Below are 14,880 nucleotides of genomic sequence, written 5' to 3'. Positions count from 1 at the left end.
AGGCCATGGGGCCTGATGAGATTCATTCCAGGATACTGAGAAAACTCAGAGATGTGCTGGTGGGTCCACTGAAGGACCTGTTCAGTAGATCCCTGGAAACGGGAGAGGTGCCATGTGACTGAAGAAAATGGTGGTGGTCCCGCTACACAAGAGTGGGATCAGAGAGGAGGCTGGAATCTACAGGCCGGTTAGCCTCACCTCGATGGTGGGAAAATTAATGGAGGGCTCTGCTGAAGGAAAGGATAGTGAACTATCTACAGTCAGAAGGATTGCTGGAACCGAGACAGCATGAATTCACCAGAGAAAGGGCCTGTCAGACAAATCTGATTGATTTTTTTTGATTGGGTGATTGGAGAATTGGAAAAAGGAAGTGTTCGATGTGATTTACTTGCATTTCAGCAAAGCTTTTGATACGGTCCCACATAGGCTTGTGAATAAAATAAGAAGCTTGGGAGTGGGCACCAAAGTGGTGGCCTGGATTACAAACTGGTTGACTGACAGAAGACAGTATGTAATGGTAAATGGAACCTACTCTGAAGAGAGAACCGTGTTAAGTGGAGCGCCACAGGGATCAGTTTGGTTCAATACCTTTGAGAGCGACATTATGGAAAGGGCAGAAGTTAAAGTTTGTCTATTTGCAGAAGATACTAAAATCTGCAACAGAGTGGACACGCCTGAAGGAGTAGAGAGAATGAAAAGTGATTTAAGAAATCTTGAACAGTGGTCAAAGACTTGGCAGCTGGGATTCAATGCCAAGAAGTGCAAAGTCGTGCATCTGGGCTGTGGTAATCCAGAAGAGCTTTATGTTATGGGGCGTGAAAGACTGATGTGCACAGACTGGGAGAGGGACCTTGGGGTGATAGCGTCTGGAGATCTGAAGGCAGCAAAGCAATGTGATAAGGCGTTAGCTAAAGCCAGAAGAATGCTGGGCTGCACAGAGAGAGGAATAACCAGTAAGGAGATGATAATGCCCTTGTACAGATGCTTGGTGAGGCCTCACCTGGAGTACTGTGTTCAGTATCTGAAAAAGGATAGAAACAGGACAGACACAGGACAGACACAGTCCAAAGAAGGGCTACCAAAATGGTGTGGGGTCTGTATCGGATGACTTATGAGGACATACTGAAGGATATGGAAAAGAGAAGGTGCAGGGGAGATGCAATACAGACCTTCAGATACCTGAAAGGTTTTAAGGATGCACAAACTCTGTACCTTTTCTGTTGGAAAGCAGACAGTAGAACTAGAGGTCCTGAAATGAAACTCCAGGGTGTACAACTCAGAACCAACATCAGGAAATATTTCTTCACAGAGAGTGTGGTGGATTCATGGAATGCCCTTCCGGTAGAAGTGGTGAGGACAAAAACAGTAAACAAATTCAAAAAGGCATGGGAAAAACAGTGTGGCTCCCTAAAGGCTAGAGCAGGGAAATGAAGAAACGGGTGTATGGGGGAAACTTGCATGGAGCAGCAGTTACTATCCTTAACCAACTGGCTTTCATGATTTTGACACAATTGCAACATCTTTCTCTGCTTTCACAATGGGGGTAAAAGAGGATCTGAATTCAGGTGACAACCAATGCTGGGCCCTGACTTTTACGATCCAAGGTACCGATATGCAGACATTAAGAAAAAAAGCACAGGACTGCTTCCACAACCAAGTCCAAAAGCAAAGCACATTCAAGCAGCAGCCTTGTCTGAATTATCAAGGCTGCTCATCCCGTAAAAATGCTAGCGGTAAATTTCTTATGGGTCTGGCAATTGTTTATTTTTTATTGCAAATATTACTATCCTTAAAATAAGGCACGGAGTGACAGTTACTACCAGAAGAAACTTGCTGGGCAGAATGGATGGACCATTTGGTCTTTTTCTGCCGTCACTACTATGTTAGAAATGTAGGAGCATCATATATTATACTGTGGGTATAGGATCATTTACCCTCAAATGCAATCATAGCCATACTTTGCTGCTGTTATTGATGGCAGCACTGGGATGCAATGTTAACTAGGATTGTAGGGGATGAGTGGGTTGAGGCTGGTAAATTTGTTATTTTTTAGGTGTTTGTTGTAAGGGGTGAGTATGGGAAAGATGTGTATTTTTAAGTAAGGTGGGAACTGGGGAGTTTCTGTCACAACTGTTTATTGTACACTGCCTTGATGCACTGAGGAAAAGGGAACTATCAAATTTAACAAATAAATAAAATAAATGTCCAATATCCTAAACATGTTTGAAAAGTGTGTTTTTTACTCAGGTGCAGCATACCTAAGTGTACAGAGCTAACATAATAGCACATGCTCCTCAAATCACATCTGGAAATGGAGTAATCATTATACTTCCTTGGCCACTGAGAGTCTGCAGTGAAAAACAGCATTGGAACTTCATCTGCCAAGGGCTGTGTTTCAACACAAACCTGCATCTAGGTTTCCTACTTTTTTTTTTTTTAAGAAAATCATGTAGCTTTCACATCATAGTGAAAGAATTCATGCAAGTGTCTTTTGCTAAGTGTGAAGATTGCATGATATGCTAAAAAAATAAAAAAGTGAAGTAGGATTCCCTGAGGCAGATATCTATTGAAACGTGGATGAAGTTCTCAGCTGTGTTTTTGACGGCATACTCTTAAAGGCCAAAGAGTATACTGATTATTCCATCATCAACAGGGCCGGCATGACCATTAGGCGGAACTAGATAGTTGCCTAGGGCAGTGTCAGTGGGCAGGGTGCAGCCAGGGTACGCAAGGGCACCATTTTCAACAATGTGAAAGAAGGGGTGACAGCAGGGGAGGGTAAGAGAGAGAGAGAGAGAGAGAGAGAACTGTAAGATGACGACCATAACTCTACCACTGTCAGAGGGCACATTCAACTCAGGGTGGGTTGGGGGGGGGGGGGGCCGTTGTTACATTGGTCTGCTTAAGGCGCTACAGACTCTTGCACCAGTCCTGATCTTCAGATATGCTTTGGGAATATATTTTTATTTCAGCACTTTGCATTTTTTTATATTGCATCTCAGCAAAAAAAAAAAAAAAAGTGGGGCTTTAGACATATGATTACATTTGAGGATGTATGATGAAATGACTTCATAACTAATATATCTTGCATTATTTATATTCTGAACAACTCAGTTTGTGCTTATATTTTAATAGCTTTGTTGTTGGGCTTTCTATATCATAACTCTCCATCTGCGTGAACTACACTGGCTTTTAGTGGAACAGAGACTACACTTTTAAGGTTAGCATGATGGTATATAAAGCTTAAACAAACCTCGCGTATAAGATCACTTAAACAAATCACCAACGAAGCAAAAAAATATAAATTTTTTTGCTTCGTTCGTTTTTTTCGTTTTGGTTCACACACTACCCTATCAACATTTTGTGTTTTTTGTTCGTTTTGGTTCACACACTACCCTATCAACACAGCTACCAAACTAGAACTAGGATTGTTCAAAATCAGAATATCTCCAAATCCTTCTAGTCTATGCCCCTCCAGGCCTGCTAGAGTCAGACGCCTCCCCTATTCTCGAAACCATAACTTTGCACCTAAACCTGGACTCCCCTGCTATAATACTGGGTGACTTCAACTTACATGTTGACAAAATCCCCCTCTCAACAAACTGTGAAGCCTTCCTCACCGCATTGTCAGCGATGGGTTTCAAACAACAAATCAAACCCACTCACAAAGCAGGCCATACACTCGATCTCTTCTTTACAAACTCCGGTATTTCTCAAACAAAACAACCAGATTGCAAAAAAGTCCCATGGTCAGACCACTCTCTAATCTCCACCAGCTTTTCTATACCACGATCAGACTCTAATCTCGACTCAAGACCTTCTTTCCTATACAGAAAACCTTGCACCTCGGAACACCTCAGCAAACTTCTAGCCCCAGATCTACCACTCATCGATGTCTCTACACCCAACTCTGCACTCCAATCCTGGTCCAAAATAACAAAATCAATAGCAAACACTCTTTGCCCCTTGACAACCAAAAAACAGACTTCAAATGCATCCAAAAGACAACCCTGGTTTAATGATGAACTGCGAAAGCTCAAACAACTACTTCGGCAGAAAGAAAGAAAATGGCGCAAAGCGCCTTCACCGGCCTCACTCTCGGATTACAAACGCTCACTCCACCTATACAAAAGCATTACTCTGAAAACCAAAAGAGACTACTATGCCCTTAAAGTGCACCACCTCATCTTTGACTCAAAAGCTCTATTCGCCTTCGTTTCCAGTCTCACTAAACCTATCATTCCAGATATACCACCCGAACTATCTCAGACTAAAGCAGACGAACTGGCTCTTCATTTCAACAAAAAAATATCTGACCTCCTCAACCAGCTGATACCAAACACTACCGCTCCAGATAACACATATTTTCTCCCAAACAAAGACATTCAGCTTAACACTTTCGAACCCATCACAAGCACAGAGATACAATCGGTGCTGAAGATAATGAAACCTTCATCTCACCCATTTGATCAAATCCCTTCCAAAATGCTTCTTCTCATCCCTGATACTATATCAAAAACCTTAGCCGAAATCATAAACTGTTCCCTGTCACATGGTATCTACCCAGACGACCTAAAAACTGCCTCAATTAAACCTCTCTTAAAAAAAACAAATCTAAATGCAGACGATCCCAACAACTTCCGCCCTATTTCCAACCTCCCATTCATAGCCAAAATCATGGAAAAATTGGTAAACACTCAACTATCCAACTACTTAGAGGACCACAGTATTCTGTCTCCAAACCAATATGGTTTTCGCAAAGCCGCAAGCACCGAAACTCTACTCCTCTCACTCACGGACTTCCTCCTCTCCGGAATCGATAAAGGCCAAGCATTTTTACTAATCCTCCTTGACTTCTCGGCGGCCTTTGACACCGTCATCCATGTCCTCCTTCTAAAACAACTGGCAAACATTGGATTGACAGGTGCTACACTAACCTGGTTCAAAACATTCCTGGAAAACAGAGGATATAGAGTCAAAATTCACAATACAGAATCCCAATATCACCCTTCCAACCGAGGGGTGCCGCAAGATTCATCGCTTTCACCTACACTCTTTAATGTCTACCTGCTACCCCTCTGTCAACTACTCACAAAATTAAGCCTGAAACACTTCCTCTTCGCAGACGACGTACAGATCGTGATCCCCATAAAAGAATCAATCTCAAAAACAATGGAATACTGGGATAGTTGCTTACTAGAAATCAAACATCTACTCACCAGCTTAAACCTCGTCCTCAATGCTTCGAAAATGGAATACCTGCTCATATCTCCGGAAAACAACAACACACATTCAAAGCCACCAGCCCTCCTTCAAACCGCTCACGTAAGAGACCTAGGGGCCATCTTAGACAACCGTCTTAACCTCAAACCATTCATTAACCAAACCACCAAAGATTGCTTCCACAAATTACATATCCTGAAAAGAATAAAGCCACTTTTCCACACTCAGGACTTTAGAACAATCTTGCAAGCATTAATCTTTTCCAAACTAGATTATTGCAACTCACTACTACTAGGCCTCCCAGCTTCTTATACCAAGCCTCTACAAATGGTACAGAACACAGCAGCTAGAATCCTTACAAACTCCAGGAAAATCGATCACATCTCCCCTATCCTCAAAGACCTCCATTGGTTACCGATCCACTACAGAATCATGTACAAATCCATCAATATCATCTACAAGGCTATCCACCAACACACTCAACTTGACCTACAAATCCCATTTAAAAAACACACAGCCGCCAGACCCATCAGGGAATACTACAAAGAGTCACTCCAGATTCCACATGCTAAAACCTACCAACATAAATCCTTGAGTCTCAGAGCTTTCTCTTCAGCAGGTCCAACTCTATGGAACTCTATCCCACCTGACTTGAGGCAAGAACCATGCACCCTAACATTTAGGAAAAGACTAAAAACTTGGCTTTTCAAAAAAGCATTCCCAGGCCTCGATTAAAACCTCCACCCATCAGCACCAACTTGTATTCAAAAATTGGATTAAAATAAAAATCCACCAACTACCTACCCATACTCAACACCATACTATCATCCTTCACAACTCTATCATATTTATTTATTTTGCTATACAACTATATTATTTGATACAATTGGCTGATATGTAAATATTTCTTTGTTCTATTTCTCCCCCTTTCCAGATCCTAGTTAATTTTCCCTGTTTTATTGTAACTTTCTCACATCCTTATTATTGTTTTACTGTATTGGAAGTTTGAATTGGGAATATTGTTTACATTGTTACTCTCTGCCTTACACACATTGTTAATTGTAAACCGGGTTGATGTGATGCAAGTCACGAAACTCGGTATAACAAAAATAATAAATAAATACATTAAAAATTCAAAAATTAGGGAAATCAGTATCAGAAAAATCATGCTCTATATAAAATAATCCACAGGTTCTAGCCCACAATGGGCTTCAACCAGCATCACATCATATACTTTTTCCCATTTAAACAATACCTATTCAAAAACCTTTTATCACTTTTTATTTCATTACTAAACCTTAAAATAAATTTCTAAACCTTTATAAAACATTCATCTTATATCCCAAAAGATTTCCTTTCTTTTTGGTTTTCACTTCACAAACGCGGTGCTTAACCTTAATCCCACAAATCACCAGACACTGACAATATACAAAGTCAATTTCGAAAACCATGAATCGCAACCGTACAATATAAATCACGGAGTACCACAAGGATCTGCCCTCTCCTCTACTCTCTTTAATATTTATATCCTCCCTCTTTGTCACCTACTTACAGAACTTGGCCTTATGTACTTCATCTATGCAGATGACGAACAACTTGTTATCCCCATCACTGACTCCCTTAATGATGCTCTTAAAACATGGGATACTGCCCTCACCACCATTAGTAACCTCCTTACTAGCATCAATCTGGCTATTAACCCTGATAAAACAGAACTTATGGTCATTTCCCCACAGGATCACAAAAACACAATTGCTGCCACTCACACATCACTCACTCCCCCTGACATCACTAACACTGTTAAAAACCTTGGAGTCACATTAGACAACCACCTTAACTTTAAAAAGCATATCAACAACACCATTAAAGATGGGTTCTTCAAACTACACACTCTAAAAAAATTAAGACCATTACTCTACCAACATGATTTCCGTACTGTACTGCAATCCCTCATTTTCTCGAAAGTTGATTATTGTAATGCCCTTCTTCTAGGCCTACCCAAAACTACCATCCCACCACTACAAATGATTCAAAATGCTGCAGCACGCATTTCTCACCAACACCAGAAAATCGGAACATATTACTCCCATACTCAGAGATCTGCACTGGCTCCCCATTGCGCAGAGAATCATGTTCAAAACCTTATCTCTAATACACAAGACCCTACACAATGAAAACATGACATGGTTCAATAATGATCTTTACTTCCACAAACACTCCAGAACCCCTAGAACACAACATGCAGCCACCCTACACACCCCCACACTTAAAACCACCACTCTTGAGTCGACTAGGAAGCGTGCAATAACCATAGCCGGGCCGAGCTGCTGGAACAAAATGACACCGGAGCTACGGCAAGAAACATGCCCAATAAAATTTAAGCAAAAACTGAAAACATGGCTTTTCCTACAGGCTTATACTTAACTTTACGCTCTCCATTCTCTCTTACTCCTACAGCCTTGCCCACTAACTTACTTAAGTGTACATCCCCGTTCTCTCTCACCACACCTATCGTCTTATTGGCAACTACTCATATCTATTGTATTTCAATTGGACATAAGACTCTATCATAGAAACATATAGAAACATAGAAATGACAGCAGAAGAAGACCAAACGGCCCATCCAGTCTGCCCAGCAAGCTTTCACACTTTTTTTTTCCCCTCATACTTATCTGTTACTCTTGGCCCCCATCAGCAACCCCATGGTTCCAGTTTCCGTACACCCCCGCCATCGATGTAGAGAGCAGCGCTGGAGCTGCATCCAAGCGAAACATCCAGCTCAATTGGTCAGGGGTAGCAACTGCTGCAATAAGCAAATTACTCCCACGCTTATTTGTTTATCCTATTTCTTTCTCTCAGGCCCAGCTTCTCTCTTTTCCAATTGTGTTTTATAAAACTCATTCTATTTATTTACAGACATAAGTTCAGCGAGAATTTGCTATGTACCGCTATTTGATTTTTCCCTTCCATTGTTTCCACTGTTACCCCTCCTCCCCCCCCCCTGGTTAAATAAGTTTATTGTAAAGCACTGTTGCATATTTTTGTTAACAAGTTTATTGTAATGTTTATTGATTATTGTAAATGTTTATTGTAAAACATATTTTCGTTGCATATTTTCGTTAACAAGTTTATTGTAAAGTTTATTGATTATTGTAAATGTTTATTGTAAAGCACTGTTGCATATGTTTGTTCTAGTTCGCACAGCTGCAATGTTTCTGTTATCTGTGAACCGATGTAAGGTTACTAAACAAATGTCGGTATATAAAAACTGCAAATAAATAAATAAATAAATATTTCGGCATTATATATGCTTTCTTAAAGGGAACTCAAATTCTCCTATATATTGACCCTCCAGGCTCCTTATTCAAGCTCAAAAAAATGGGATCCCCTAAAGAAGGCATATATAATTATATATAACTCTATATGTATTATATATGTAACTCTTGTTACAGTTATCTTTTGATTTTAATGTATACTGTTATTACAGCTGTCTTCTGATTTGAATGTACAATGTTGTTGCAAATGTAAACCAGAGTGAAGGCCAACACCAATACTTCGGTATATAAACACTTACAAATAAATCAAATAAATAAATAAAATGCCGAAACATTATCAATGTCGGGTGATTTGTGGGAATAAGGTTTAAGCACCGCATTTGTGAAGTGACAACCAAAAAGAAAGGAAATCCTTTGGGATATAAGATGAGTGTTTTATAAAGGTTTAGAAAATAATTTGGTATATAAAGCTTTACATGGAGAAACTGAGTTATCTGTCAGATACCTTGCAAGAAGTCATACTATATGGCTGGCAGCTGGGATATATCCTTGGCAATGTGGACATTAAGTACTGGGCCAAGTGAAAGGGTTAATTAATTTTTGTGGTCACCTATTATGTTACTACGTAAAAACAGAACAGGGTAATTACAGACTAGTAAGCATGACTTTCATCCCAAGAAAATAATTCAATTAATAACAAAGAGATATTTAAGCATTTGAAGGGGAGAGAATAATTAGCAATAATCACCATGGAGGAAGGAGCAGCAGGCGCCTGTCAAATCAACATTATCTATCTCTTTAATAATGTGAACAAAGCCTTTGCTACAGGATTTGGACTTTCATGTACTTAGGCCACAAACATGGGCATGCATGATACAGTTCTTTGTACAACTGCAGAGGAAATGCCTCGTAGGTGGCAAATTTAAATTGCTATTTTGACCCATGACAAATTCAAATGACTTGCCGGAGTGCTCTGGCTGCTCAGAGCAGAACGACCTGTAACGCATCCCAAGCACTGGCTTGACACCGGATATATTTGAGAGCCCTGGCAGCACAACCAGAAACCCCCTCTAAACCCGACCTCTCCTCTCCCCCATACCTGATCACTGAGATCAGCAGCCCCGAGGGGTCTTTGCTTTTGCCCACCGGAGTTCGGTATCGCCCCGCTTCTCCCGCCATCGCGACAATCAGCTGCACCCCAAACACTGGCACAAAGTAATCCGCTGACCCGCTCCCGCACGGCGCGCACCTGCGAGAGCCAATCGGCAGAAGGCCGGAAGGGTGCGCAACCAATCGCAGTTAGAGAGAGGCAGGCTTCTGCGTACAAGCTTCGATGAGCCGCGTACAGACAGTGTTGCCAGATTGGGCTATTTCACGTCCAGTTGGGCTACTTTTCTTCCCATTGTGGGGGCAATTGTTTTTTTTTTTTTGTACGGGTTGGACTGGATTTGGGACGGGCGATTGGGCAACTGCTTGCTAGCAGCCCTCTATGTTGCTGTTGCCTTTTTCGTCGCCTCGGGCAGCCCAGGCAGGAGTCGCAGAATGATGACACATCGGCAGCAGCCAATCGGAGGCGATTGTTGCTGCAGAGTACGGAAGGGAAAGGGAGGCATAGGCAGCTGCACAGGACTAAGAGCCCCTATCCTGCTGCTCTCTGCTTTTGATTAAACAGAGCTTTCTGCCTTTTTTTCTCTCTGAACATGAAGCTACTGATCTCCCCACTTTACCTTGCTGAAACCTCCCAACTCAGCTCCTGCCTGGGAAGGGGAAACGGACATAAGTGCGATTAAGGGAAGAAGCCTTTTTTTTGTGTCTGAGGATTAGCTTCCTGGGGGAAGGGGGAAAGAAAGCGTAGCTCTGTAGGATATGTGGAGGACAAGAGGGGGATAGGAGAAAAAGAGGGGATGTACACCATGAAAAGAAGGCAAAGACAGAGAAGGTTGAATGTTTATTTATATTTTATTTATAATTTTTTTTATATACCGCATCACGTTGAAAACATCACCTCGGTTTACAGTAAACAATAATTCAGCAACTAGCTTTACATTCTAATGACCATAGAACAAAACAAGTACAAATAAGTCAAAGTAAGATAGAAACATATAGTGCAACTTGAACAAGCCTAAAATGGGTAGTAAGTTAGAAGGTAAGAATAAATATCTGGGTATATTCAAAACAATAGGAGTCGGGTGAGTCCAAGATTGCATTCTATTGGAAGAATGAAATAGTATTAGGGGACACATAAATAGCTTACAAAGGATTGCCAGTGGACGAAATTATGAGGAAGGATGGAAAGATTGGGAGTTCAGATTAAGGAAATTCTTATTCTGGGTAAGCTTGTTTAAATAGCCAGGTTTTGAGGTTTTGTTTAAACTTCTGTGGGGATGGTGGTGCAGCATCAAGGTTAGAATAAGCAAAGGAAGGTAGAGACAGAAAGGGAAGACGTCTGGAGGATGAGGAGCAAAGAAAAAAGTGGGATGCAAAGGGAGGGGAGAAGGTGGGCAGAGAGGGTAGCATGGATACCATTACTACCTCTTTTTTGCTGCTCTGTGCTAACCGTTACTGTGCTTTCCTTACACCTCATCCCATTCATTCGGTCTCTGCCCTGGGCTTGTATTTAAAAAAAAAAAAAGCCCAGCGCTCTACAGTGATCAAGCTTTAAAAACTGACTTGAGCTTATTGGATAAATATTTGATTATATTATACTGTCTTCCCTGTATTGCTATGCCCTTTAGGGGCTTTAAGAAAATAAGTTGTCATATTGAGTCAGACTAAGGGTCCATCAAGCCCAGTATCCTGTTTCCAACAGTGGTCAATCTAGAATACACATACCTGGCAAGTACCTAAATATTAAATAAATCCCATGCTACTAATGCTGATAATAAGCAGTGTTACCACACCTAACTGTACATTAAAAACAACCTAACTCACTCATCACTCCACATTCACACATAGCAATAAAATTTTCATCATAGCAATCTAGAAAAGTATAGATGCATTACCTTAAAACAGTAAGCATCTATAAAGTGCAACTATGCCTCAACATAATCTATACACAATTTGTTCTATGTACCTAATATTTAAATTATAACCATATTCACTGGCTTATTCGATCTTATTAAATAGATGTCCCATGAAATTAAGCCTGTGAACAAGGAAGACGAGGGAAGATTGTGAATGGAAGTACAAGTGAAGTTGTGCACATGGGACATCTATTTAATAAGATCAAATAAGCCAGTGAATATGGTTATAATTTAAATATTAGGTACATAGAACAAATTGTGTATAGATTATGTTGAGGCATAGTTGCACATTATAGATGCTTACTGTTTTAAGGTAATGTAACTATACTTTTCTAGATTACTATGATGAAAATGTTATTGCTATGTGTGAATGTGGAATGATGAGTGAGTTAGGTTGTTTTTAATGTATAGTTAGGTGTGGTAATATTGTATTTCAATAAATGTGGTAAATCAATTTAATGAGTTTCTCCAAGGGTATATGCTAGATATAGGATATATGAGGAAATATAGTTTAATATACCTTCATTGTGTTTTTTACCTTGTTGGTTAAAAGTCCTAAGTCCACTTAACTAATAGCAGTTTATGGACTTCTCCAGGAACTTGACCAAACCATGTTATACCCAGCTAAGTTAACTGCCTTAACCACATCTTCTGGCAGCGAATTCCAGAGCTTAATTGTGTGTTGAGTGAAAAATAATTTTGTTTTACATGTGCTACTTGCTAAGTTCATGGAATGTCCCTTAGTCCTTCTATCATCTGAAAGAGTAAACAACTTATTCACATATATTCCTTCTAGTCCTTTCATGATTTGTAGACCTCCATCCTATCCCCACTCTGTCTTTTCTCCAAGCTGAAAATCCCTATCCTCTTTAGCCTTTCCTCATGGGGAGCTGTTCCACCACCTCTAACATGTTGGTCACCCTTCTCTGTACCTTCTCCAATGCATCTATCTTTTTTTTTTTAGATGCAGCAACCAGAATTGAACACAGTACTCAAGGTGCGGTCTCACTGAGAAGCAATACAGAGGCATGACATTCTCTGTTTTATTCATCAATCCCTACCTAATAATTCCTAACATTCTGTTTGCTTTTTTGACTGCCCTGGCACACTGAGACAATGATTTCAATGTATTGTCCACTATGACGCCAAGATCTTTTTCTAGGATAGTAACTCCAGCATGGGTTATTTTTACCCTATACAATTACCTTGCACTTGTCCACATTATATTTAATCTGCCATTTGGACACCCAATATTCCAGTCTTGCAAGGTCCTCCTGCAATTTATCACTATCTGCTTATGATTTAACTACTCTGAATAATGTTGTGTCTTCTGCAAATTTGATTGCCTCATTCATCATTCCCATTTCCAGATCATTTATAAGTATATTAAAAAGTACCGGTCCAAGTACAGATCCCTGAGGCATTCCACTGTTTATCTCTCTCCTCTGAGAAAATTCTACTTTCTGTTTCCTATCTTTTAACCAGTTTGTAAGCCACAAAAGTACATTGCCTCCCATCTCATCACTTTTTAGTTTTCTATTGGCTCACCTTTATCCACATGTTTATTAACCCCTTCAAAAAAATGTAACAGATTTGCGAGGCAAGACTTCCCTTAGGTAAATCCATGTCTCTATGTTCTGTGATTTTGTTCCTTAGAATGGTTTCCATGGTTTTTCCTGGCACTGAAGTCAGGCTCACCGCTCTATAGTTTCCTGGATCAGCCTTGTAGCCCCTTTTAAATATCTGGGTTACATTGGCCACCTTCCAGTCTTCAGGTACAATAATGATATTAATGATAGGTTACAAATTACTAGTACTGAATCTGAAATTTCATTTTTTAGTTCTTTCAGAACCCTGAGATGTATATCATCTGCTCCAGGCGATTTGCTACTCTTCAGTTTGTAAATCTGGCTTATCATATCTACCAGGTTCACCGAGATTTGGTTCAGTTCACCTGAATCATCACCCTTGAAAACCGATCTGGAACAGGTATTTTCCTAAACATCTTCATTTGCAAACACGAAAGCAAATAATTCATTTAGTCTTTCCGCGATAGTGCCCCTTTCACACTTTGATTGTCTTAATGATCCAACCGACTCCCTCACAGGCTTCTATCTCGTAAGAACATAAGAACATAAGAAAATGCCATACTGGGTCAGACCAAGGGTCCATCAAGCCCAGCATCCTGTTTCCAACAGTGGCCAATCCAGGCCATAAGAACCTGGCAAGTACCCAAAAACTAAGTCTATTCCATGTAATCATTGCTAATGGCAGTGGCTATTCTCTAAGTGAACTTAATAGCAGGTAATGGACTTCTCCTCCAAGAACTTATCCAATCCTTTTTTAAACACAGCTATACTTACTGCACGAACCACATTCTCTGGCAACAAATTCCAGAGTTTAATTGTGCGTTGAGTAAAAAAGAACTTTCTCCGATTAGTTTTAAATGTGCCCCATGCTAACTTCATGGAGTGTCCCCTAGTCTTTCTACTATCCGAAAGAGTAAATAACCGATTCACATCTACCCGTTCTAGACCTCTCATGATTTTAAACACCTCTATCATATCCCCCCTCAGTCGTCTCTTCTCCAAGCTGAAAAGTCCTAACCTCTTTAGTCTTTCCTCATAGGGGAGTTGTTCCATTCCCCTTATCATTTTGGTAGCCCTTCTCTGTACCTTCTCCATCGCAATTATATCTTTTTTGAGATGCGGCGACCAGAATTGTACACAGTATTCAAGGTGCGGTCTCACCATGGAGCGATACAGAGGCATTATGACATTTTCCGTTTTATTCATCATTCCTTTTCTAATAATTCCCAACATTCTGTTTGCTTTTTTGACTGCCGCAGCACACTGAACCGACGATTTCAATGTGTTATCCACTATGACACCTAGATCTCTTTCTTGGGTTGTAGCACCTAATATGGAACCCAACATCGTGTAATTATAGCATGGGTTATTTTTCCCTATATGCATCACCTTGCACTTATCCACATTAAATTTCATCTGCCATTTGGATGCCCAATTTTCCAGTCTCACAAGGTCTTCCTGCAATTTATCACAATCTGCTTGTGATTTAACTACTCTGAACAATTTTGTGTCATCTGCAAATTTGATTATCTCACTCGTCGTATTTCTTTCCAGATCATTTATAAATATATTGAACAGTAAGGGTCCCAATACAGATCCCTGAGGCACTCCACTGTCCACTTCCTTCCACTGAGAAAATTGCCCATTTAATCCTACTCTCTGTTTCCTGTCTTTTAGCCAGTTTGCAATCCACGAAAGGACATCGCCACCTATCCCATGACTTTTTACTTTTCCTAGAAGCCTCTCATGAGGAACTTTGTCAAACGCCTT

General features: G+C 40.4%; 1 protein-coding gene across 1 annotated transcript in view; it reads right to left on the bottom strand.

Moving 5' to 3' along the window:
- EXOC4 (exocyst complex component 4) overlaps nt 1-9,677 on the bottom strand; it is a 779,245-nt gene extending 769,568 nt beyond the window's left edge. Inside the window, exon 1 of the mRNA XM_029615101.1 lies at nt 9,598-9,677. Within this exon, the coding sequence (XP_029470961.1) occupies nt 9,598-9,677 (80 nt within the window). The remainder of the gene's footprint in view (nt 1-9,597) is intronic.
- Between the last annotated feature and the right edge of the window lie 5,203 nt (nt 9,678-14,880).

Source organism: Rhinatrema bivittatum, chromosome 9 (genome assembly GCF_901001135.1).
Source record: "Rhinatrema bivittatum chromosome 9, aRhiBiv1.1, whole genome shotgun sequence".
In the NCBI taxonomy this organism is placed as follows: domain Eukaryota; kingdom Metazoa; phylum Chordata; class Amphibia; order Gymnophiona; family Rhinatrematidae; genus Rhinatrema; species Rhinatrema bivittatum.
Note: the sequence above shows the minus strand (reverse complement) of the source record. Positions and strands in the feature narration are given on the sequence as shown.